The sequence below is a fragment of the Scyliorhinus canicula genome, chromosome 7 (assembly GCF_902713615.1).
Source record: "Scyliorhinus canicula chromosome 7, sScyCan1.1, whole genome shotgun sequence".
In the NCBI taxonomy this organism is placed as follows: domain Eukaryota; kingdom Metazoa; phylum Chordata; class Chondrichthyes; order Carcharhiniformes; family Scyliorhinidae; genus Scyliorhinus; species Scyliorhinus canicula.
Window position 1 is genome coordinate 103,558,436 of NC_052152.1, and position 25,509 is coordinate 103,583,944.

At 48.2% G+C, this 25,509-nt stretch overlaps 1 protein-coding gene across 2 annotated transcripts in view; it reads right to left on the reverse strand.

The window, feature by feature from the left end:
• The window catches only part of wwc3 (WWC family member 3), a 241,309-nt gene that overhangs the window by 35,237 nt on the left and 180,563 nt on the right, over positions 1 to 25,509 (reverse strand). The window contains exons 7-11 of one of the 2 annotated variants that reach the window (XM_038802573.1): positions 23,722 to 23,868; positions 21,197 to 21,270; positions 10,497 to 10,739; positions 9,010 to 9,099; positions 4,535 to 5,100 (exon numbers count right to left, since the gene is read on the reverse strand). In XM_038802573.1, the coding sequence (XP_038658501.1) occupies positions 4,535 to 5,100; positions 9,010 to 9,099; positions 10,497 to 10,739; positions 21,197 to 21,270; positions 23,722 to 23,868 (1,120 nt within the window). Of the gene's footprint in view, positions 1 to 4,525; positions 5,101 to 9,009; positions 9,100 to 10,496; positions 10,740 to 21,196; positions 21,271 to 23,721; positions 23,869 to 25,509 lie in introns of both variants that reach the window. The other variant, XM_038802572.1, reaches the window with a different exon arrangement.

The window sequence follows — 25,509 nt, forward strand, 5'->3', positions numbered from 1 at the left end:
TCTGGCTCCAGGTCACTGTCCATGTGGAGTTTGCACATTCTCCCCTTGTCTGCGTGGGTCTCACGCCCACAACCCAAAGATGTGTAGGTTAGGTGGATTGGTTATGCAAAATTACCGCTTAATTGGAAAAAAATGAATTGGGTACTCTTATATTTTTTTTTATTCTTTCCCCCTGACTGTGGGGAAATATTTCCTTCTGAATAGGTGGGAGTGGGAATTTGTCCCAACGACTCTAATAAATAGCTCCCAATAAGGAAGTGATGGATGGTTCTGGAGGGGATTGTTGACAGGGAAATAATTGGGGAAGGTTGAGACTGAGGTATGCAGAGTTTTTGGTGGGATTCTAAGGAGCATACAAGCAACACAACCCATCCCAAACCTTGTTCTGGCACTGTCTGCCACTCAGAATTAAATCACATGAGTATTGTAATTGCATTGTAGGATCCGGATTTTTACACCGACATGTGGCGGAATCCTTGTCTGGAATGGAGGTCAGTGCTGTTAAAATGGCTTAAATTATTTACCCCAGTCATTTTTTTTTTAAATTTAGATTACCCAATTATTTTTTCCAATTAAGGGGCAATTTAGTGTGGCCAATCCACCTACTCTGCACATTTTTGGGTTGTGGGGGCGAAACCCACACAGACACGGGGAGAATGTGATTTACCCCAGTCATGCACGTGAGCCAGGGGGAGGTGATTAAAATCAAACCTCACCATTTGAAAAATCAGAATGGTGGTGTTATGTGACATGGCCACAAGGTGGCAACAAACATCCAGGGATGGTACACTGTACCTCTGAGTTTATAAATGTTTATACGTTGCTGGCTCATTGGGTTCTCTTTACAAATTTTTTTTCAAGTGGCAGAGATTAGACAGAGCTCCAAATCAGTCTGTATTCGGTTAACACAAGCACTTCCATTAATTCATCTGTCCGCATGCTAGTAACCCTGGTGAGTATCAACACATTTGAAGTTTTGAAATTCCTGCTGCTTTACTGTCCCAAAACATAAGTAAAACAAATCATTTATTGGCATGGGTAAACACCACAAGATTGTGGCTTTGACTGTGTCGCTGGATTGACTGCCCGTCACACACCTCGCCCACTCTATTGATCAGACATCATTGTCCGAACGCCTGGACTTCCTTGTGTTCTGATCAGCTACGTGACTACAATTTAAAATCCTCTCTACATCCTGCCCCTCATTGCATTTCCCAGCAGAAGTCCCTGGAGGAAACCCATTGGAATATTCCTTTTAAACCTGGAGATTTAAAACTCATTACAAACCAGGGACAGACTGTGCCAATGGAGCTTCAATAGAATGTTGTTTTGAAGCTAGCTGCTGGAAGACAGACACCAACTTTGTTTTTAAATATAAAGATATTCTACAAACTATTTCCAGCACAGAAATAGGCCATTTGGCCCAAGTGGTCCATGCTAATATTTATGCAGCACTCAAGCCTTCTCTCATTCTTTTTAATCTTACCCTATCAAAATATGGGCAGCACAGTGGTTAGCACTGCTGCCTCACAGCGCCAGGGACCCAGGGTTCAATTTCTGCCTTAGATGACTGTGGAGTTTGCACTTTCTCCCAGTGTCTGCGTGGGTTGCCTCTGGGTGCTCCAGTTTCCTCCCACAGCTCTGTTGTATATTTACAATCATATATTTGAACTGTGTTTGCAAGACAGTTCAATAATTTCCATTTAACAGGAAAAAGGGTTCAATCAAAATACCTGACTAAATGCAGAGTAATTGAGTGCTAAACCTCACATAGCGCACCAATGTAGCAGTGGGACAGTCTATACACAATCTCTGCAGGCATTACTCCCACTGACAAATTGGTGGAGCCAATTTTTATTATTAAGCATCTGAAGCAGCACCAGGGACACGGGTTAGATTCCGACCTCTGGTTACTATCTGTGTGGAGTTTCCTCCGGGTGCTCTGCTTTCCTACCACAGCCCATAAGATGTGCAGGTTAGGTGGATTGGTCAGGATAAATTGCTTCTTAGTATCCAAAGGTTAGGTGGGGTTACGGGGATAGGGTGGGGAAGTGGTCTGAGGTAGAGTGCTTTTCGGAGAGTCGGTGCAGACTCGATGGGCTGAATGGCCTCCTGCACATCCTTCTATCTCCCTCGGAGATTATCTAGCTTCCTTCAAACACACCCATTCTATTCACCTTATCTACTCTGTATGGTATCTCTACATTTGTAGATGATACAAAGTTGGGTGGGAGGGTGAGCTGTGAGAAGGATACAGAGATGCTTCAGCAGGATTGGACAGTCTGAGCGAGGGGGCACATGCATGGCAGATGCAGTATAATGTGGATAAATGTGAGGTTATCTTCTTCGGTAGAAAAAATATGAATACAGATTATTATTTGAATGGTGTGAATTGAGAGAGGTGGAAACTCAGCGAAACCCTGGTGTCGGCCTGCATCAGCTGCTGAAAGTAAGCGCACAGGTACAGCAGGCAATAAAGAGAGCAAATGGTACGTTGGCCTTCATAGCGAGAGGTTTTGAGTATAGGAATAGAGATGTTTTTTTCTGCAATTGTATAGGCATTGATGAAGCCACACCTGGAGTATTGTGTGCAGTTTTGGTGTCCTTATCTGAGGAAGGATGTTCTTGCTATGGAGGGAGTGCAGCAAAGGTTTACCAGGCTGATTCCTGAGATGACGGGACTGTCATACGAGGAGAAACTAAGTCAGTTAGGATTATATTCATTGCAGGTTAGAAGAGCGAGAGGGGATCTCATGGATACTTATAAAATTCTAATAGGATTAGACAGGGTAGATTCAGAAATAATGTTCCCGATGGTAGGGGGAGTCCAGAACTAGGGGTCATAGTTTGAGGATAAGGGGTAAACCTTTTTGGGACATGAGGCGAGGAGAAATATCTTCACCCAGAGAGTGGAGAATCTGTGGAATTCACTACCACAAAGTAGTTGAGGCCAAAATTTGGTATAATTTCAAGAAGAAATAAGATTTAGCTCTTGAAGGGCAGCACGGTGGCATGGTGGTTAGCACTACTGTCTCACGGTGCTGAGGACCCAGGTTCTATCCCGCCCATTCGTCACTATCTATGTGGCACAAAGACCAGCACAGGAACAGGCCCTTGGGCCCACCAAACCGGCCGACCATGGTACCTGCCTAAACTAAAACCGTATGCACCTACGGAGTCCGTATCCTTCCATTCCCACCCTCTTCATATATTTGTCTAGATGCCTCTTTCGTACCTGTTCCCACCACCTCCCAGGCAGCGTGTTCCATATATTTACCACCCTCGCACATCTGCTCTAAACTTTTCCCTACACACTTTAAACCTATGTCTCCTAGTACTTGACTCTCCTATCCTAGGAAAGAGCCTCTGACTATCCACTCTGTCCATGCCACTGATAATCTTGTAGACCTCGATCAGGTTGCCTCTCAACCTCCGACGTTCCAGTGAGAACAGACAGAGTTTATCTAACCTCTCCTCGTAGCTAATGCCCTCCATTACAGGCAACATCCTAGTAAACCGCTTCTGTACCCTCTCCAAAGCATCCACATCCTTCTGGTAGTGCGGCGACCAGAATTGTACACAATATTCCAAATGAGGCCGAACTAAGGTCCTGTACAGCTGCAAATAACTTGCCAATTTTGATATTCAATGCCCGAACCGATGAAGGGCAGCATGCTGTATGCCTTCTTCACCTCCTTGTCCACATGCGTTGCCACTTTCTGATTGGTGGACATGCACGCCCAGATCTCTCTGTCAATACTCATAATAAGAGATCTACCATTTATTGTGCAATTCCTACATACATTGGACCTTCCAAAGTGCATTACCTCACACTTGTCTGGATTAAACTCCATCTGGCATTTCTTCGTCCAACACTCCAACTAATTTATATCCTGCTGCATCCTCTGACAATCCTCTTCACTATCTACAACTCCACCAATTTTTGTGTTGTCTGTGAACTTACTAATCAGACCAGCTGCATTTTCTTCCAAATCATATACATTTATATACATTACAAACAACAAAAAGATCCTAGAACTAATCCCAGTGGAACACACTGTGGAGTTTGCACATTCTCCCCGTGTCTGCGTGGGTCTCACCCACACAACCCAAAAGATGTTCAGAGTAGGTGGATTGGCCACACTAAATTGCCCCTTAATAAATAAAAAGAAAAAAATATATAGCTCTTGGGGCTAATGAGATGGAGGTCAGAATTGTTCACGGTACTCAGAGCGTGATCTCACCAAAGTATGACGCAAGTTTAAAATGACTTTTCTTTTTACATGTTGCCTTGTTTAAGTGGTCTTATTAAACTGTATTGCTACTTTTGGTAACATGTGTACTTGCAACCCCATGTTCCTCCAGACCAAGTCATTGCCAATTAGGTACTGTCCTGAGCAACTGATGATGCAACACAGCTGACCCGTTTTCAGTACTCTAATAATTGTGCCCAATTCCAGTTTCGAGCAAAGTATTAAGTGCCACAGTGATGTTGACAGTAAATTACATTAAAATGTGACTGTACCTCCCACACCTTGAACAGGTGGTCTCCCTCTGGAATCCATATCTTGGGTTACTTTGATATCTCCAAGCGAAGCTCCAAGGATCTGGGAGGATGCAGCCTCCTGCAAATTGTGACAAACAGCTTGAGCCTGTATTCGGAGGGCTTCTGACTCCGATCTCATGACCAGCTCCTCAAATTCCTCATTCATCTGGGCCAGTGGAGAGTCACGAGAAGCAGAGAGGTAAGGAGTGTCGAGTGGGGAGCTTGGTGGGGAGAGGGACGATAATGAAGACCTGGAAGAGAGTGACGCCAAGGACTGAGGGGGGTCCAACGATCTCCTCGGCTTGCTCAAGTTAGACAATCCTAGGTGGTCGACGAATGAAGGATCCTTAGCTATTGTATCGAACGGAAGAAGATCAAACTGCAGATAGCACCCCAAATCGATCAGTGCGTCTGTCTCATATTGTGGAAGCCCATATATATCAGTAAAACTGACCGAGCTTAAAGAGCCTCGACTTGAAGCCAGTGATCCACAGCTAGATGCAAGGGAGCTTCTGCTACTGCCAGACGACACGGTGAGTGAACTAGCGGTTAAGCTGCAATACAAAGGATATTATTTTAGTTCTGAATGTGAGATCACAAGATGTTGATAGTGTAGAAAACCATATTTTCAAACGGCAAAACCAGGAGACGCCTTGGGAAGGTGGGGATTTGTGATGATTGACAGGTTTGGGGGAACCAATGACAGGAATCTTAGGAAGGGGCAGTTGAAGTTAGGAGGTTTATGCGAGGACAGCTTCATTAACACAAACACTCAAAAGTCACGTAACAATCAACAGAGTGCAAAGCTCCTGTCCAAACAGGCATCACTGTTTCTGATTACATTATTTTGCCCTGATTTTTGGGTATTATAATTTTTGTGTACCTTATGTTATGGGAATTGGTTTTAATGTAACTGCACTTAAAGTGAGAGGGTGGGGGATTGCAAAAGGGCTGGAATGTAATCAGTGATGGGCGATGCTGCCGTGTCCAGGCCTCTGTGCCTCAACTGGCTGATGGTCCTCACCACAGCTTTCACTCACTCACTGGCTGTTGCCTGCCGGCTCTGGCAAGCCGCTGGAAGATGTGAAGGATTTTCTCTTGAGCTGGGGCTGGCTCATGGTGCCAGTGTGTGTGCGTGTATGTGTGTTTGTAGGTGTCTATCTGTCTGCCTGCGGCATGCAGCCACCCCTGAGCTTCTCGTCATTAACCGTTGATAATGGTTTGTTAACCATCTCCTTATTACAGCCAATAAACTTCATCAGTTATGGATCTGTCTGTTAGCATCAAGATAGATGTTGTTTGTTTCACTTTAACAGTAGGAATTCCGGGATACATCAATTTATGTGGAGAAACTGGATTAGCTGGTTATTTTAAATAATACTGTCAGAATTGAGTAAACATGGCCTGGAACTCACTGATGTTTCCGTTTTGTTAGTTGTCCTAGCAGGTTGGTCTAGGGGGATGGAATTCTCTGTATAAGTGGGAGCAGTCAGGACTGTAAATAGTCAGAGTGACTTCCTCAGCCACTTCAGAGGCAACCACACTGTCACGTGAATGGGCGTCAACATTTTTTTATTGCCTTCTCAGTTACAAAGCCAATGCGCAGAGTGGACTGAGCAAGCCCTTAATCCATCTCCTTGCTTGCTCCAAAAGCCAATTTAAATTTAAATAGGATTGAATTCATGGTCCCCAAAAGGGACATATTAGATCCAAGCTGACAAGAAGAGGCGTTGCACCCAATTTTACGCTTGATCTTAGCCAAAAGGTTGAGAGGCGATGACTGGACTTGCCCTTAAGCCTGACTAGATGAGGATACCGTTTCCTTACATTAACAAAAGTACAACAGCTTCATGGGCGCTTTTACTGATCTCCATTTCTGATTTCCTCATCTTGTGAAACTGAATTCAACTTTTTCAACAACTACGGGTGGAGGATGTAGCCCCGACGGTGATTCATGAGGAGGGTGGAGGATGTAGCCCCGACGGTGATTCATGAGGAGGGTGGAGGATGTAGCCCCGACGGTGATTCATGAGGAGGGTGGAGGATGTAGCCCCGACGGTGATTCATGAGGAGGGTGGAGGATGTAGCCCCGACGGTGATTCATGAGGAGGGTGGAGGATGTAGCCCCGACGGTGATTCATGAGGATCAAACGGGGTTTGTAAAGGGGAGACAATTGAACGCCAACGTGCGAAGGCTCCTGAATGTCATGATGATGGTACCGGTGGCTGGGGAGTCAGAAATAGTGGCGTCTATGGATGCGGAGAAAGCTTTTGATAGGGTGGAGTGGAGCTACCTGTGGGAGGTGTTGCGGAGGTTTGGATTTGGCGAAGGGTTCATCAGCTGGGTGAGGCTACTGAACAGCTCCCCGGTGGCGAGTGTAGTGACGAACGGGAGGCGGTCGGAGGACATTCGGTTCTCCAGAGGGACAAGGCGGGGTGCCCCCTGTCTCCCCTGCTTTTCGCATTAGCAATTGAGCCCCTGGCTATGGCACTGAGGGACTCAAAGAGTTGGAGGGGGATTGTGTGTGTGTGTTGGGGGGGGGGGGGAACACACGGATACCAGCTGTCACTATATGCGGATGATCTGCTGTTGTATGTCGCGGACCCATTTGAGGGGCTGCCAGAGGTGCTGAAGATACTCGAGGAGTTTGGGGACTTTTCGGGATATAAGCTCAATGTGGGGAAGAGTGAGTTGTTTGTCCTGCACCCGGGGGGTCGGGAGAGAGAGATAGGGGAACTCCCATTGAAGAGGGCTGAGAAGAGTTTCTGGTATCTGGGGGTCCACGTGGCTAGGACCTGGGGGGCTATGCATAGGCTCAATTTCTCGAGGCTGGTGGGGCAGATGGAGGAGGAGTTCAGGAGGTGGGATGCGCTGCCGCTCTCGCTGGCGGGCAGGGTCCAGTCGGTTAAAATGACGGTGCTCCCGAGGTTTTTGTTCCTTTTCCAGTGCCTCCCCATGCTGATCCCGAAGGCTTTCTTCAGAGGGGTCAACAAGTCGATTTTGGGGTTTATCTGGGCGGGGAAGGCCCCGAGATTAAGGAGGGTATTGTTGGAGCGAAGAAGGGAGGTCGGGGGTCTGGCGCTGCCCAACCTGTGTGGATATTATTGGGCAGCGAACGTGGTGACGATTCGTAGGTGGGTGACGGAAGGGGAGGGTGACGCATGGAAAAGAGTGGAGGCGGCGTCCTGTGCAGGTACAAGTCTGGAGGCTTTGGTGACGGCCCCACTCCCGCTCCCCCCGGCAAAGTACTCTTCGAGTCCGGTGGTGGTTGTGTCCCTTAAAATCTGGGGACAGTGGAGGCGGCATAGGGGGGAAGTGAAGGCCTCGGTTTGGGCCCCGATACGAGGCAATCATTGTTTTGCGCCAGGGTTGAATGGATGGGGGATTTGGGAGCTGGCACAGGGCGGGCATCAGACAGTTTGGGGACCTCTTCCTGGATGGAAAGTTCACGACTCTGGAGGAGCTGGTGGGGAAGTGGAACCTCCCCCCGGGAATGCTTTTAGGTACTTGCAGGTCAGGGACTTTGTTAAGAGGCAGGTGGCGGAGTTCCCGCGGCTGCCGCCGAGGGGGGTGCAGGATAGGGTGCTTTTGGGGACGTGGGTCGGGGAAGGGAAGATCTCGGCTATCTACCAGCTGATGCAGGAGAAAGAGGAGGCCTCAGTAGATGAGCTCAAAGCGAAATGGGAGGAAGAGCTAGGGGAAGAGATTGAGAATGGGATGTGGTCAGACGCCCTGGAGAGGGTGAATTCTTCCTCCTCTTGCGTGTGGCTCAGCCTAATCCAACTGAAGGTGCTGCACAGGGCTCATATGACGGGGGCTAGGATGAGCCGGTTTTTCGGAGGGGAGGACACGTGGGAAGGTGCTTGGGTGGCCCAGCAAACCACACCCATATGTTTTTGGCATGCCCAGCCCTGGAGGTGTTTTGGAAGGGGGTGGCGGGGATTTTGTTGGAAGTGGTTGGGTCCAGAGTCAGGCCGGGCTGGGGACTCATGATCTTTGGAGTAGCTTCGGAGCCAGGAGTGCAGGAGGCGAGAGAGGCCGGCATTCTGGCCTTTGCGTCTCTAGTAGCCCGGCGTAGGAGTCTGTTGCAGTGGAGAGATGCACGGCCCCATAGTGCGGAGACCTGGGTCAATGACATGGCCGGGTTCATTAAGTTGGAGAGGATGTGGAAGCACGATATGTATGTTTTAATTTGCAGGAAAAATTTGTTATTGTTATTAGAAAACTTGAATAAAAATTATTTTTAAAAAAAACTTTCAACAACTAGGTTAGGCCATTCTCAGGATTATTAGTCCAGGAACAGAACCACGACACAGCCTTACTAGATACTTTCAATCACGCCTAAATCATTCAGAAAATACCATAACATATTTGACAACTACATAAGAACAACTAGACTTAGTTTACTTTTACAGTTTACTGTGCAGTTTTTTATAAAATACCTGGCAACAGGCCCACTAACCTCTTCAGCTGAGAGTGCAAATATGTGGTTAAACGCGTAGCTTCTTCTAGCTGTCTTAAAAGACAGTTTCGCTTCTCTTGCAGCATCATTCTGCAGGAAAAAGATTTAAAACATTATTGGGAATAAAAACGAGAATGAGCATAGTCCTGAAATTTCAACATACAGCTAAACAGAAAAAACGCAACATGTCTATCACACCTTCCATGCCCCTCTGTATATTATCAGACCTTTCATCCATTCATCCATCTGCATGGCAAAGATTTTGAAATGAAAAAATGAAATGAAAATCACTTATTGTCACAAGTAGGCTTCAAATGAAGTTACTGTGAAAAGTCCCTAGTCACCACATTCCGGCGCCTGTTCGGGGAGGCTGGTATTTTAAAAGCATGACTGCTGTAAAAGCCTAACGTAACTACTTGATTTGTAAACTCTCATGCTCAACACACATACATTCAGTTTACAGGCAGGAGCTTGGCTAACTAAATTCTCAACGTGAGATCTGCAACTAAATTCAATCGCTTTACTTTGCAACATTAAGAACAAAGTGCAAAACCTTGTGGGGTTAGAGGGTCTGGTTAAAGAGGACTTTTAACATGAATTCCCAAGCACATAATCCACATTCCAAAAGTGATACCCGTGTTCCCTTTAATATTTAGTTGTTGTGTGCAGCCTGTATTTTTTCCAGCGCATTGTCTCTTGAAATTTGTTTGTCCGGCTGTTCACATGTATCTTGTCATAGAGTAAGGCCTGCGTAGTATCTTGCAGGCTGCCCTGTGACTATGCTGCTTAGCGGGAACATTGGTTGATATCATTAAGCATCCTCAAATATCAGCGCTTCCACATTTAATGTTTTTGCAAAATATAATCAAGTGCAAAGTTGCCGGAAACCAGACAGCGAAGACTGGAATTGAGATTATGAAAAGATAACAACTTGCTCGAGGACAAATCACCCTGGGGTCACCCGGTCCCGGGTCACCCTGGGTTCAGCCGGGCGGGGCCAGATCATCCTGTCCCGGCGACAGTGACCCTCCACCGTGGGTTCCCCAACGATGGAGGGGGCGAGTAACGGGGAAACCCATTGACAGCAGTGGGATCGGAAGATCCAGCCAGCAACCAATCGTGAGCTTCCTCTGCCACCACAAAAAACACCACGGGGGGGTTGAGGGAAGCTGACAGAACATCCCGCCCTACCTCCTCGACCAAATGTTCAGTCACTTTGCTAATTTTCTTTATCTCAGTCAAGTTCTGTTCCCGGGGATGTTTCCTATGTTGACGCTGTTTTAGTGGAAGGGTTTGAGGGAAAAGAAGGGACAGATTAATTGAATAGATCTTCCAAAGGGCAGGCAAGGACCTGGTGGGCCGATTGACTTCCTGCTGCACTGCATGTTTCGATGACACTAATGCAAGTTGTCTGGATGTGGTAAGGCACCGAGATGATTTTGTTTATATTGCCGGGCTACAAAAGATTTTGCAACGGAAACACAAACCTTTCAGCAAACTCCTGACACGGGATGGACACTGCACGCTGGACATCGTCCTCCAGACGCTGGCGTTCCGCTTCAAGTCGAGCCAGTTCCTCGGGCATACGCTTCTGCTGGCTAATGAGCTGCAGCTCCTGGAGTAGTGCCTCCTTCTCTCTGATTAGCTGGAGACGGGCCCAATCAGCCTCAGCCCTTCCTGGCCATGTTTCATTATCCAACTGAGCGAGCTGTAGCTGAATACTGGAAACTCTGTGTTACAGATGGGTGGGAAAGAAAGGGAAGCCCGGCAAGGGGGAGGGGGGGAGGGAGAGAGAGAGAGAGAGAGAGTGTGTGAGAGGGCGGATGAGATGGGAAAATGATGGAGAGAGGGCAACAAAATGGTGGTTAATATCTGAGAAAAGCTAGTTTTTCCACAACAGCAAGAAATAGTCACAATAATTCAAGCAGCCACCCATATTTATTGGGTGCTATTTACTTAAAATGATCGCAAAAGGAAACACAAAAAAAATGTCTAAATACCACGAGGTGTCGAGGCCTATTTTCCCCCAACCCGAAACTGGCTGACACCAGCTGATTTTGCAGATTCAATATTTTCATCCTCAGGATTTGGCAGCACGGACGTTTATTGCTCATCCCTAGTTACCCTGAGAAGTTGATGGTGGTGGTCAGCCTTCTTCAGTCATGCAATGGTTTTGGATTCTGAGTCACCTCTGAGGGCAGCTATGTATCAACCATGTTGGTGTGGGATTGGAGTCACATTTAAACCAAATACAGATTTCCTTCCCTTAAGGACATCTGTGAGTTCGATGGGGTCTTAACAACAACCTGGCAGCTCCACGGTCATTTTCACCCACAGCAGCTTTTTAGCTCCAGTTTCTTAAAAGTTGATTCAATCTCTCAAACTGAAATGTTCGCTGGAGTACTAGTCCATGCTTCCAGATTACAAACACAGTAACAATCACTACATTATTCTCCCTTGGGTGCTGGTTCATCCCTCATCAGTGAAGGATAGTTAGGAAATTCTGGAGGATTTGTTGACCTGCAAGCAGCATAAACTGAGAGCTAGAGCAGATAGAGTCTCAGTGAATTACCAGAATATAAAACAAAGCATACCAGGGGCGCAATGTATCGGCTTCGCTGCGAACAACTCAGGACACCACAAGGCCGGTGAATCTCGCAAGAGGCCTCTCGCAAGATTTACCAGCCTCGTCACACCTCGCAAGAACCAACAAGAAGTCGTAATCTGGATCCTGCCCATTGAGGTCGGGACACAGATTTGCATGTTCAAGTCAGCAGTTAATCTCACTTGAATATGTCTACGCCAAGTCCGCACACCACCAGGGACCTGATGGCCTTGCCTCGCAGACCCTGAGCTGGCACTGTTTAGCACTGGTTTCCACAAATGTGAGCCAGGTGTACAAGCACTGGATAGTGGAGGGGGGGACACCGATTTCCCAGGTGATCACAGGCCCCTAGGTGGTCAGGCTCTGGGCAGGGTGATACCCTGGCACCCCAATGCTACTCAGGAGCCATGGCACTGCCAGCCTGGTGCCCTGGTAGTGTCTCCTGGCTGTACAACTCTGGCAGTGCCAGGGTTCCCAGATGGCTGTCAGGATGCCAAGCTGGAGGTGCCCAGGTGGCATCAGGCCCATGCAGGGGATCGGGCCCGGGGGTGCTCTGCCCTTATGAGGTGGGTTGCAGGGGGCTCGATGACCCCCCATTAATGGCATAGGGTGTTGTGGGGGTCCGTAAGCCAGCGAAAGGGGTCTCCACATTGGGGCGCCATTAAAACGAGATTAAGTGCTACCTTGGCAGACCGTTTCTCGCCCAGGCCCGGAAATGAAAAAGAGTCCTGTTTAATAGCTGGGTCGTTCTCGGCATTGACAGCGCCAGGAAACACAGGGCTAAACATCTTCAACAGGAGACTGTTTCATTTCCTTTAAATCGTGCTGAATATTGTCCCTGAGTAAACCTGGATTCAGCTCTGTTCAAATGCAAGGCTCAGTGTTAGTCTCCACAAGTGGTGGGCGAGGCAAGAGCTTTTGGAAAAGGTTTACAGAGCGAGCAAGAATGAGAGCGAGGGGGACCAGGGAGCAAGGGGGACCACGAGGCAGGGAGGGGAGGGGCATGAGGCAGGGAGGGGAGGGGCAACTGGCAGGGCGGGGAGGGACACGAGGCAGGGAGGGGAGGGACACGAGGCAGGGAGGGGAGGGGAGGGACACGAGGCAGGGAGGGGAGGGGCACGAGGTGGGGAGAGGCAGAGAGGGGAGGGACTGATGCACAATCAATGGACACGAAACGTAGATGAGATCCAAACGATAGGCTTTAATGCATAAGATGTGTGCCCGGCAGCGGACGTACAGAAGAAAGGCCGACTGCCAGGAAGCACGGGTTCTTATATCCCGCCTTGTAGGCGGAGCTACCTACCTCTCAGCCAAGGCAGGGAGGGGAGGGACACGAGGCAGGGAGGGGAGGGGACACGAGGCAGGGAGGGGAGGGGACACGAGGCAGGGAGGGGAGGGGACACTAGGCAGGGAGGGGAGGGGACACTAGGCAGGGAGGGGAGGGGACACTAGGCAGGGAGTGGAGGGACACGGGGAGGGGAGGGGCACGAGGCGGGGAGGGGCACGAGGCGGGGAGGGGAGGGACATGAGGCGGGGAGGGGAGGGACACGAGGCGGGGAGGGAGGGACACGAGGCGGGGAAGGGAGGGCACGAGGTGGGGAAGGGAGGGGCACGAGGCAGGGAGGGGAGGGACACGAGGCAGGGAGGAGGCGGGGGATGCGGTTGGCAGAAGCAGTGAAGCTGCTGGAGTACGAGCGAGATGTAAAATGGTTTGCAGACTAACAGGGTCTCCCATTTTACAGTTTTTCACCAAATGAAGATCTATCCCATAGGGAGTTAAATAAAAGTTATTTGAAGCAGCGAGTGATTTGTTTCTCCCCCTCCCGATCCTGTATGTTGCTTGAAGACAAGGTTGTTGATGGAGGCAGTGAATTTATACAGCCAGCAGGTGGTGCCGGTTCTTGATTTGATCCTGGCTAAAACGCTCACCTTTCTGCCAAGGCTGTCAACCGAATTGACTTCCCTCCCTGAAGCGTTCACCTAATTACCCTACTGCATGATTCTACCCTACTTCATGGGCGGGATTCTCTGACCCCCCGCCGGGTCGGAGAATCGTAGAATTTTTTTACAGTGCAGAAGGAGGCCATTCGGCCCATCGCGTCTGCACCGGCTCTTGGAAAGAGCACCCTAACCAACCGCACACCTCCACCCTATCCCCATAACCCAGTAACCCCACCCAACACTAAGGGCAATTGTGGACACAAAGGGCAATTTAGCATGGCCAATCCACCTAACCTGCACATCTTTGGGCTAGAAACTGGAGCACCCGGAGGAAACCCACGTTCAGACGGGGAGAATGTGCAGACTCCGCACAGACAGTGACACAAGCGGGAATTGAACCTGGGACTGTGGAGCTGTGAAGCAATTGTGCTAACCACTATGCTACCATGCTGCCCATAATCGCCGGGGGTCAGCGTGAATTACCAGCGGGACCTGGCGGCAAGGGCGGTCTCGGGGTGGCGCGGCGGGATCTGGCCCCGGGAGGTGCCCCCATAGTGGCCAGGCCCGCGATCAGGGCCCACCGATCCGCGGGCGGGCCTGTGCCTTGGGGGCACTCTATCCTTCCGCACCAGAGCCTGTGGTCCTCCCCCATTCCCGGTGCAGAAGTGAAGCCCTCTGTGCATGCACGGGGATGAAGCCAGCACACGATGGCGCTACCGCGCATGCGCCGACTGGCGACCGGGTAGGGGAGAATCCCGCCCCATGATTCTACCCTTGCATTAATACCAAATGTTGCCATATTTCCTCAGAGCCACAGACATGTTGTAATTAAGAAGAGTGGTTCTGGTATGAGTGCTGACCTGGTGCAATACGTGCATTTCACAAACCTAATCCAGATGTTGCTATTTGTAAGTGAGTGATACAGGTAATGAACAGAATGTACTTAACCAAGAATGCCTGGGGCCTTTTCACCATATCAATGTCACAGTCCTTTAAAGTCTATGTTATGTCTCAAGTTATCGAGTCACAAGTTACACAATGGATAGAAAGAAGGAAGAACTTGTATTAAGGTAGCAGTTCCTTTCATTATCTTAGAATGCCCAGATGTGCTTTGCAGCCAATGGAGTAATTTTTTGATGTATAATCAGTGTTGTACTGTAGGAATACTCCCATAAAACTATAATGTCCCGGTATTTACTGAGCACCAGAAGCAGTTAATGGGGCTAGAAAAGCAGATCAACTCATGCGGTGAACTTCCAAGATTCTCAGTGGTCATACGATGGTGCTTTGAGAGGTTTGCAATGTACCCATCCTGCGGGCGACATCCTCAACACCAAATAAGCTTCCTCAGCACTTCAGTTCCAGCTCTTAGGCTCAATTGCCACTCATTTTGCAACTAATGTCCTATGTTACAGTAGTTATTGTAAAGCATCTTCAAATACAGGAATTCCTTTAAATTGAGGCTGGCCTGGTCCTGAATATTCCTCGTGCTGCACAAACAAATACATTAAATAGTTGTCTGGTTTTCATTTTTTACATTTGCTCTGTTTAAATATTCATATTCAGTATTGGCAGCTCCTTGAGTTCACAAAAATAACATCCTCTTAAAAAAAGAGAATAAAAAACTGGACCCGGGCCCCCGGGAGGCCATATTCGGGGTGTCTGCCCAGCCAGGGTTGGAAACGGGTGCGGAGGCAGATGTTGTAGCCTTCGCCTCGTTGATCGCCCGAAGGCGGATTCTGATAGGTTGGAGAGCAACCTCTCCACCCTGTGCCCTGGCGTGGCGAGGGGACCTGTTGGAAACCTTGACTCTTGAGAAGGTTAAGTTTGAACTGAGGGGAAGGATGGAGGGCATTATTTATTATGCACTTTCAAGAACTGGATAAGGTGGAACATTAGTTTGGGGGGGGGGGGGGGGGGGGGAGCAGGAGGAGCTGTGTGTGTTAATGGCGACTATGGGTTATCCCTAATTCCTTTTTGTCATTTGTTTGCGTGGACATGTGGGCTAATGTTTGGGGTTTGGTGGGAGGATGGGATTGTTGTTACTGATACGGGGATTGACATATTTGTTGCTGATTATTGTTTATTGTTGGTGGGTGTAAATGTGGGAGAAAATGTGAGGAAAAGGAAGAGAATAAAAAATATTTTAAAAAAGAATCAAAAAAGGATCTCAGCACACATTTTCTGTGCGTATAAAAATTGGCACTAGGACAGCCTTCTTCGAGGTAATGTCCAAAGTGGTGGGAGTGAGGGTGGAGCCATGCCCGATAGTGGCGGTCTTCGGGGTTTCAGAACAGCCAGATCTATTCCTGGGGAGGAGGGCGGACGCCCTTGCCTTTGCCTCCCTGATCGCCCGCCGTAGAATCCTGTTTGGCTGGCGGTCAGCAGCACCGCCCAGAGCTGCGGACTGGCTGTCCGACCTCTCGGAATCTCTCCAAATGGAGAAAATCAAATTTGCCATCCGAGGGTCGGACGACGGCTTCCACAGAACGTGGGAGCCATTCATGCGACTGTTCCGGGACCTATTTGTGGCCAATGTACAAGAGGAAGAATAGTCGGGGGAAGGTAGCGGGAGGGGGGGGGGGGGGGGGCTACAGGTTCGTTACGGGGGTTCGATGGCTAGCTAAGGCCCAAAACCAAGCTAAATAAACATGTTGAGGGGGGGAGGGGGGGGGGGGGGGCGCAGTTACTACTACGAAGATGCTTACCTGTAAATATGTGTGTTAATTTTTGCGTGTTTGTTTTTGTTTGTTTTTTTTTTCTCTCTCCTAACAATTTGTAATTTGTTCAATATAAAATACGAAAACTGAATAAAAACATTTATAAAAAAAAAAAAAAATTGGCACTAAACGGTTAGAAATGAATATTGGGTGGGAGTGTCAATCGGGAAACAAAATATTGCTTCTCTGTGTCAGCTGAGAAGAGTTGCAGAAATTATATATATATATATTTAAATTTAGAGTACCCAATTATTTTTTCCAATTAAGGGGCAATTTAGCGTGGCCAATCCACCTATCCTACACATCTTTTTTTGGGTTGTGGGGGTGAAACCCACGCAGACATGGGGAGAATGTGCAAACTCCACATGGATAGTGACCCAGAGCTGGGATTCGAACCCGGGTCCTCAGCGCCGTAGGCTGCAATGCTAACCACTGTGCCACCGTGCTGCCCGAGAAATTATATTTCTTGCTTGAAAACGAGAACACAGCAGATTCTCTCGCCCCCAGCATATTGAAACTAACTCTAGGTACTCATATCGACGACAGAGAGCTGGAGCGAAAGCACTGTAATGCATGTAAACACAAAGGATCTTCAGTAATCCCAACAAGCTAAGGGCAGGAATGCATGATAAACGAAGAATGTGACCACAAAGATAATAGCTGCAGCAATGTATTCAACACACTTACTCTCACACAACATTACAACGCTCGTCTGAGTCTAGCACAACACAGCCTCTTCTTTCAAAAGCACTTATCCCGCGAGAGGAGAAAGGGGGAAAACAGTTTGCCTTTTGACCCTTCTGGCTCACTTATTCATGCCATTCCTTAACTTTGTTTTCAATTTGGTTGGGCACTCACTAATGGATATCAGTGCTGAAGAATTTCCACACTGTACATAGCACAGCCTTAACTGTAATCTCAAAAGAGCAGAACTGTACCACATATGGGGTTTCATTTTCTGAGGTATTATGTTGCGACCAGGTCCCCTCCTTTGAACAAAGAAAAGTACAGCACAGGAACAGGCTCTTCGGCCCTCCAATCCTGTGCTGATCATGATGCCCTAACTAAAGAATACCTTCTGCCCTTACTCTGTCCATATCCCTCTGAAGAACAAAACTACTGGAAGCACCAACTTTATCTTGGGCACGTGCCCGCCAATGCTTACATGATCTCTGTATTTAACCAAGTAATCAGCCTTCTATGAGCCTAGTCAGTAAGAGTAAACAGATTATTTACCGGCAGACCACATCCCAGCTAAACTGGGTTTAGGAATTGCCCAATATTCACAGATCCTCAGCAAGAGGTCGGTGGACAACAAGGTGCCGTGACAAGCTCAGATGATTTCTCCTACCACACCCCCACCCTCCACAAATGGAGGAAGATTGTATTCCCTCATCACCAGCACTGTCACTCCATCCAAGGCAAGCTAACTCAGGACAGCGCATGGTATGAACCTGGGACATTAGTGGTCTATGAGGCTCAAGACCGTACCGGTGTGTGCAGCGACCCAGTTAGCCAACTTCATGCTCAAGAGTGCAATTATGTTGTTATTCAAAAAGAACACAGCAGCATGCCCTTGTACAATGTGCAACGGTATACCATTCTCCAGCATCGATATCCATTAATTTTTTTTTTTTTTAGAAATTTAGATTACCCAATTAATTGTTTCCAATTAAGGGGCAATTTAGCGTGGCCAATCCACCTACCCTGCACATCTTTGGGTTGTGGGGGCGAAACCCACGCAAACACGGGGAGAATGTGCAAACTCCACACGGACAGTGGCCCAGAACCGGGATCGAACCTCGGACCTCGGAGCCGTGAGGCAGCAGTGCTAACCACTGTGCCACCGTGCTGCCCAGTCGCTATCCATTAATGAGCACCAAATTTACCAGAAAAGTTAAGGGTTGGAGTCCAAATGCTACTGGATCCAGTGATCAGCTAATTCACAAACTGCTCAGGGGAAGGTCCCATGTTGCCTCTTCCATTGGCATTCCATAGACTCTGCATTGACATGGCACAATGACATCTAATTCTGAAATGTACATTAAATAAATGGAAAACACCCATTTTGGATTTCAAGGATCAATTTAACAGGCCTGACCATATTCAATGCATCATCTGGTACACTCCTGGCGCTCTCTATTCCAAACAGCAAATTCCTGACGCCAGTTTTTAAAAAAAAATAATTCAGAAGATGTGGGCAGTTACTGCCCATCCCCAATTTTCCTGAGAATTCGGTGGACTTTCTGGAGTCACTCGTACACCTTACTGACTTGTCAGGCCACTTCAGGAGGACAGTTAAGAGTCAACCACACTGGGGTGCAGGTTGCTCGGGAGTGTGGGGGAGGGGGGAAGGGGGGGCGCTCTGTAGGTACAGTATTTCTAGTTTGGTGGGGAGAGTGAACGCCGATCTGGCAAGGTGGCATGGTCTCCCTCTGTCACTGCTGGGTCGGCTGCAGGTGGTTAAAATGAACGTGTTGCTGCGATTTCTGTTTATTTTCTAATGCCTGCCGATTTCCCTGCCAAAGGCATTTTTCAGAGAGATTGAAGGAATGATTACCTCGTTCATATGGGATGGGAAGGAGGTCAGAGTTAGAAAGGTCCTGCTCCAGAGGGGAAGGCAGGCAGGGGGTTTGGGTCTTCCAAACCTGATGTATTACTACTGGGCGGCGAATGGGGAGAAGGGGCAGAGCGGGTCAGAGTGGAGGAGAGTTTGTGTAGGGGGTCAGGATTGAAGGCGCCGCTCCTGATGGAAATACTCAGGGAGTCGGGTAATAATAGCTTCATTGAGAATTTGGAGGCAGTTTCGGCAACACTTCGGGTTAGGGGCAGGGTCAAAGGAGATGCCAATTCGGGGGAAATCACAGATTTGAGCCAGGGAAGTGGGACTAAAATTTTCGGAAATGGGAGGAGAAGGGGATTAAGACACTAAAAGATTTGTTTCTTCGGGGTCGGTTTGCAGGATTGAAGGAGCTGGAAGTGAAGTATGGGCTGGAGCAGGGGGAAATGTTTAGATACATGCAGGTTCAAGATTTTGCCAGGAAGGAGATAGAGAGCTTCCCGGTGGAGCCGGCCTCCACATTGCTGGAGGAGTGCCGACGACAGGGGGACTGGAGAAGGGGGTAGTGTCGGCGGTTTACGGGCTATTTTGGAAGAGGAGAAGGCACCACTGGAAGGGATCAAAGCAAAGTGGGAGGAAGAGTTGGGAGAGGGTATGGAGGAGGGGTTCTGGTGTGAGGTTCTCCGGAGAGTGAACGCCTTCACCTCAAGGGCGAGGATGAGCCGGCTCTTTGAGGGGGTAGAAGATGTGTGCGAACATCGCCGGGGGGGGCTGGAGGATTACTGGAAGGAGGTTTTTAGGGTAATTTCTAAAGTGGTGGATGTGAAACTGGATCCGGGTCCCCGGGAGGCCATATTTGGGGTGTTGGACCAGCCAGGGTTGGAAACAGGTGCGTAGGCAGATGTTGTAGCCTTCGCCTCGTTGATCGCCCGAAGGCGGATTCTGTTGGGATGGAGAACAACCTCTCCACCCTGTGCCCTGGCGCCTGGTGTGGCGGGGGCGACCTGTTGGAATTCTTGACTCTTGAAAATGTAAAGTTTGAACTGAGGGGAAGGATGGAGGGGTTCTACAATTCATGGTCGTTATTCGTTATGCACTTTCAAGAATTGGATAACATCGAACATTAGTTGGGGGGGGGGGGGGTGACTGGGAGGGTTGGGGGGAGCGGGACTGTATGTGTTAATGGTGTTTATGGATGATTCCTGATTCCCTTTTGTTATTTGTTTATGTTAACATGCGGGCCAATGTTTGGGGGTTGGTGGGAGGATGGGATTGTTGTTGTTGATATGGGGATTGATATTGCATTCGTTACTGATTATTGTTTATTGTTGGTGGTTACAAATTTGGGAGAAAATGTGAAAAAGGAGAATAAAAATATATTTTTTTAAAAGAGTCAACCACATTGGTGTGAGAGTGGCTTTAAGTCAGACTGGGTAAATGGGGTTTAGTCACCTTCCTTAACCATGTACTCTGCTGATGCTTTATCCAGAACAGTTTACTTGGTGGTTTTTGTCAGGGGTTGTTTGTTGCTGCCTTCTACTCTCAGGAGCAGGGTGAGGAGGCAGGTTCCAACCCTTTCTCGGCCGGAGTGGGAATCGAACACACACTGCTGGCATTATTCTGAACCACATGCGGTTGACATCTAGCTAACTGGCTCAGGACAGTCACACAAATTGTGAGAAGATTTAATGTCACAATTTACAGGAATGATTTCAGCTTCGGAATCAAAGATACAATTTCTAAATTTGCTGCTGATTCCAATTAATTTTTGTGGAGGGTGGAGAGAATCAACACTAAGGAGTGCTGCAACACTTGAGAATTTGAACCCAATTTTGCATGGCAGCTGCATACTGTATCAACCACAGGAACAAATGGATGTGATCAAAACGTCATTTCTCTTCTCTCCAAGAGGTTGGTCGCCAATATATATGCAACTAGCCTTCATGCCCCAATTACCCTCAATGCGTTCCTTTGCATAGAACTTGCTACCAACAGGTTCTTCAACATAGTCATTTTTCAGGGCAGCACGGTAGCACAGTGGTCAGCATTGCTGCTTACGGCACTGAGGACCCGGGTTCAAATCCCGGCCCTGGGTCACCGTCCGTGTGGAGTTTGCATGTTCTCCCTATGTCTGCGTGGGTTTCACCCCCACAACCCAAAGATGTGCAGGATAGGTGGATTGGCCACGCTAAATTGCCCTTTAATTGGAAAAAATAATTGGGTACTCTAAATTTATTTTTAAAAAGTCATTTTTCAAATATAGTACAATATATTGACAAACGGTAGAGGAGAAAAGAATGGAAACAGGTAAGAATTGAAAGACAACAAAGGTCACTTTAGAAGGCATTTCAGATTTCATACCTCTTTTTGGCTTCTTCATATTGCCAACTAAGTCGAACTTTGTCTGCTAGTTTGGACCTTCCACCACATGAAAACTGGAAAAGAGGAAGCATTAAATTTATTAAGAGCAAGCATTAGTCAATCTGAATTCTGAGTTCAGACGTGCCAGACTTGGCTCTTTTGCGACTATTTAGCTTAAAAAGACACAATGGGCATGATTCAGCGATCGCGTTGTGGATCTGGGCAAGTGAATCCCAGGAGAGCCCCAAATCGGGCTCCGAACCGGGCCGATCGCCAGTCACCCAACTTTCTCCACCCAGCGCAATCTGGATCTTGCCCTCATGGCTTATTTAAATACCTGGATGCTGGATTCACCCGGTGCCCAGGACTCAACGGCTGCCCGTGTGAGACATCACCAGGGCACCGTTTAGTTATGGTTCACACAAATGTGGATCAAGCGTGACAACACCTCGGGGGGTCTCGCAGGCCATTGGAGACCCCTGGGTAGTCAGGAGACAGGACAGGATGGTACCCTGGCAACCTCCTGGCACCCGGGCAGTGCCATGTGCCTGGGTGGTGCTGAGTGCCAGGGATACACCCAGGGTGTCAGGCTGACTGTATCAATGTGCTGGGTGAAGGCTGGCACTGCAAGGGTTGGGCCCGTGGGGGCCATGCCAATTGGAGGGGGTTCCCAGGGGCCTCAACAAGGTTGGGGGGATGAAGGGTGAGTCAATAAAGCATGGGGGGGGGGGGGGGGGGGGGGGGGGGTCGGGGGGAGAGAAAGAGAATCAGGGCTACCCTTTAAAATTGCATCCTGGTGTGAGCAGCTGTTCCTGCTGGTGAGATCAGCTCTCCGGCAGGATAGTGCTGGCTTAGCAGGGAAAAAGCCCCGAAGCTAAAAAGCATGGCAAAATGCCGGTGAATAGCAGGGTAATTCTCAATTGATTTGCATCTTATATGTAAACTGAGTATAATTGAACATCATTGCTAATCATTAACCCCCCCACACATTTGTTTTTATACATTTAGAGTACCCAATTCATTTTTTCCAATTAAGGGGCAATTTATTGTGGCCAATTCACCTAACCTGCACATCTTTGGGTTGTGGGGCCTATGTGGGGTTGTCGGGATCGAACCTGGGACCTCAGCGGCGTAAGGCAGCAGTGCTAACGACTGCACCACCATGCTGCCCTTACACCCCCACATCATTGCTAATCATTAACCCCAAGCCCTCGAGAAATTAAAGAAGTTCCATTTATATTTTAAGACACAGGATTTACACAATTGGAGAAGGTGTATAGAATGAACCTACATCTTGAATTTAAAAGTTTGCAGGTAACATGTATCCATTACACTGAAGTTTCCCTCACAAAGGTTTTCAGGGGAGATAGGACAGTGTCATTGGTTCAAGTACAGGAAATGGCTTTAAAACAAAAATTTCACATTCCAGATTTTCTCCATCACTACAACATCAATTAGCACTGCTGCCTCATGGCGCCGAAGACCCGGGTTCGATCCCGATCCTGGGTCACTGTCTGTTTGAAATTTGCACATTCTCCCGTGTCTGTGTGGGTCTCACCCTCACAATCCAAGATGTGCAGGATAGGTGGATTGGCCACGCTACATTGCCCCTTAATATGAAATGTTTAAAATATATGTATATGAAAAAAAGTTCAGCATTTATTGAGCATCTCCAGATGGTGATGGTGGTTCAATGCCTTCTTGAACTGCTGAATAGTTCAATACATCTGAGTGGCACGCTAGCTCACTCCAGACCATAGATTAAATTAACCCATGTGGGGGCAGCACGGTGGCGCAGTGGGTTAGCCCTGAGGTCCCAGGTTCGATCCCGGCTCTGGGTCACTATCCGTGTAGAGTTTGCACATTCTCCCCATGTCTGCGTGGGCCTCACCCCCATAATCCAAAGATGTGCAGGGTAGGTGAATTGGCCATGCTAAAACTGCCCCTTAATTGGAAAAAAAATAATTGGGTATTTAAAAATTTTTTAAAAAATTAATTAATACACCCATGTTGATTTAGGACGGGAGTCACACACAGGCTAGACTTGGTTAAGGAGGGCAGGTATCCGTCCCTAAAAGGGTATTAGTGAACCAGTTTACTGATACCAGCTTTTTATTTGCACATTTTTAAAAGCTGTGCTCAAGTTCTCAAAACCACTCGGGCGGAATTTTCTCTGGCTTGTTAGTCCAGGTCTATAAATTGCTTGGTCACTAACATAAGAACTGCAATCCAGGATTTGCAATTTGAAAAGCCATTTTACTGTAGGACGGACTATCCCAAAAAGGGGAATGTGAAGTAATTTTAACATGGAATCCTACCTCTGTCAGATCAAGCTGTTTGATAATTTATTAATTGAAAATGAAGACATTGGTCTGCTTTTTCATGTGGTCAGTGAAACAAAAAAGGAAATTCTTAATTTGGTTTTTGAAGTGTACTAGCAGCATAGATTCTGCGAATGCGGTCTGAAATCACAATGTAAGTTAGCCAAAGAGTTTATAAATAGGTCTTAGCATTTGAAAACATACCTCTCCGATGATGTCAGTCTGTGACCCTGCTTCACAGAACTGCTGCGATAAACACTCAGAGGCCAAGCGTGCATTCGTCTGGAGGTCCTGCAGGGAGTTCTCAATGCAACAGCTATTCCTGAATTCATCTGTTAGTCTAGCAAGGCTCTGAAAAGTGAGACAAAAGAAACACTGAGATTTTAATTCAGCTCGGGCACACGGAGTAGCCAAGTGACAGCCACAGAAGAATCATTTAGTTGTCTGAACACTTATTAATGCCAGTCAATTGCTTTATTTTGTGGATCAGCGCTGGTGGTTAGCAGTCAGAGTAGCCATTTTGTATCTAATTCCCCCAGTGTGGCATTCAAAATGGAGAACGTGGACAAAATGAAAGTGCAAAACATTTGAGCAAACGGACCAGTTGGAGAAATTGACCATTTTGGAAGAAGAAAAGCTAGCAGTACAAAAAGAATGAAGAGGATACCTACCTATATGCTCCTCTCATCACCAGAGATTGCTTTGTAACAACGTAATAATAATAATCTTTATTCTCACAAGTCGGCTTACATTAACACTGCAATGAAGTTACTGTGAAAAGCCCCGAGTCGCCACACTCTGGCGCCTGTTCGGGTACACAGAGGGAGAATTCAGAATGCCCAAATTACCTAACAGCATGTCTTTCGGGACTTCTGGGAGCAAACCCAGAGGAAACCCAGGCAGACACAGAGAGAACATGCAGACTCAGCACAGAAAGTGACCCAAGCTGGGAATCGAACCTGGGAACGTGACACTGTGAAGCAACAGTGCTAACCACTGTGCTACTGTGCCGCCAATTAATTGATTATCCGTTTGATAATTGAGTAGATGACAGTAAGTGCCTTGTTGGATCATAAACCCTTATATGTGCCTCTAACAAATGCAATAAATGGAGCTTAATTTATCTACTTTTAGTCGAATCGTAGAAGCCTTCAGCATGAAAGGAGGCAACTCAGCCTTTGTGCTTGTGCTAGCTTTTTGAAAGTGCCATCCATTAAGTTTTATTCCACTGCTTTCCCATTAGCCCAGCTATTTTTTTATTTTTTTCAGGTATACATCAAATTCCTTTTCGAAAGTTATTAACAAATCGGCTTCCGTCCCCACGCTGGCGAATCACTCTGGGCTTTCCTTAAGCCCCGTGGGACATGGCGGACTCACACGCGGAGCGGCACCAGAAATGTAGGCCCTCCTGACATCGTGCGCGCCCGCGACACCCAATCGCCCCCCTGACCGTCCATGAAGCACCCCCCCCCCCTCCACGTGATCGATCCTCCCATCCCCCACCAGGGCAGCCGCGGACTGAGTCCGCCGCCGCCACCGGCCGTTCCCAATATCCAATAGGTGGCTAGAACCATGCCGCTTGGAACCCAGCCAGTTTTCCTCGTAGAATCGCGGGGGGGTGGGGCCTCTGCCTCTTTCATGCGCGCGCGAGTCTCCGGGGACCAGCCCCTGGAATGTTGGACGGGATTCTCTCAGTCCGGGGCCGGGCCGGAGAATCTCCGCGATCGCCACGCCACCGCGACGCGATTCTCCGCTGCGTCATTGCCGCCAGTTGGGGCCCGCTCTACGGGACACCCCCAGCGATTCTCGGCCCAGGATGGGCTGAATGGTTGTGTCAAAAAACCCGAGTCTCGCCGGCACCGTTTACACCTGCTCTTAGCCGGCGGGAACTTGGTGTGGAAGGGTCGGGAGGCGGCCTGTGGGGGAGGGGGGGTCTGACCCCGAGTGGGGCCTCCGATGTGGCCTAGCCCGCGATCGGGGCCCACCGATCGG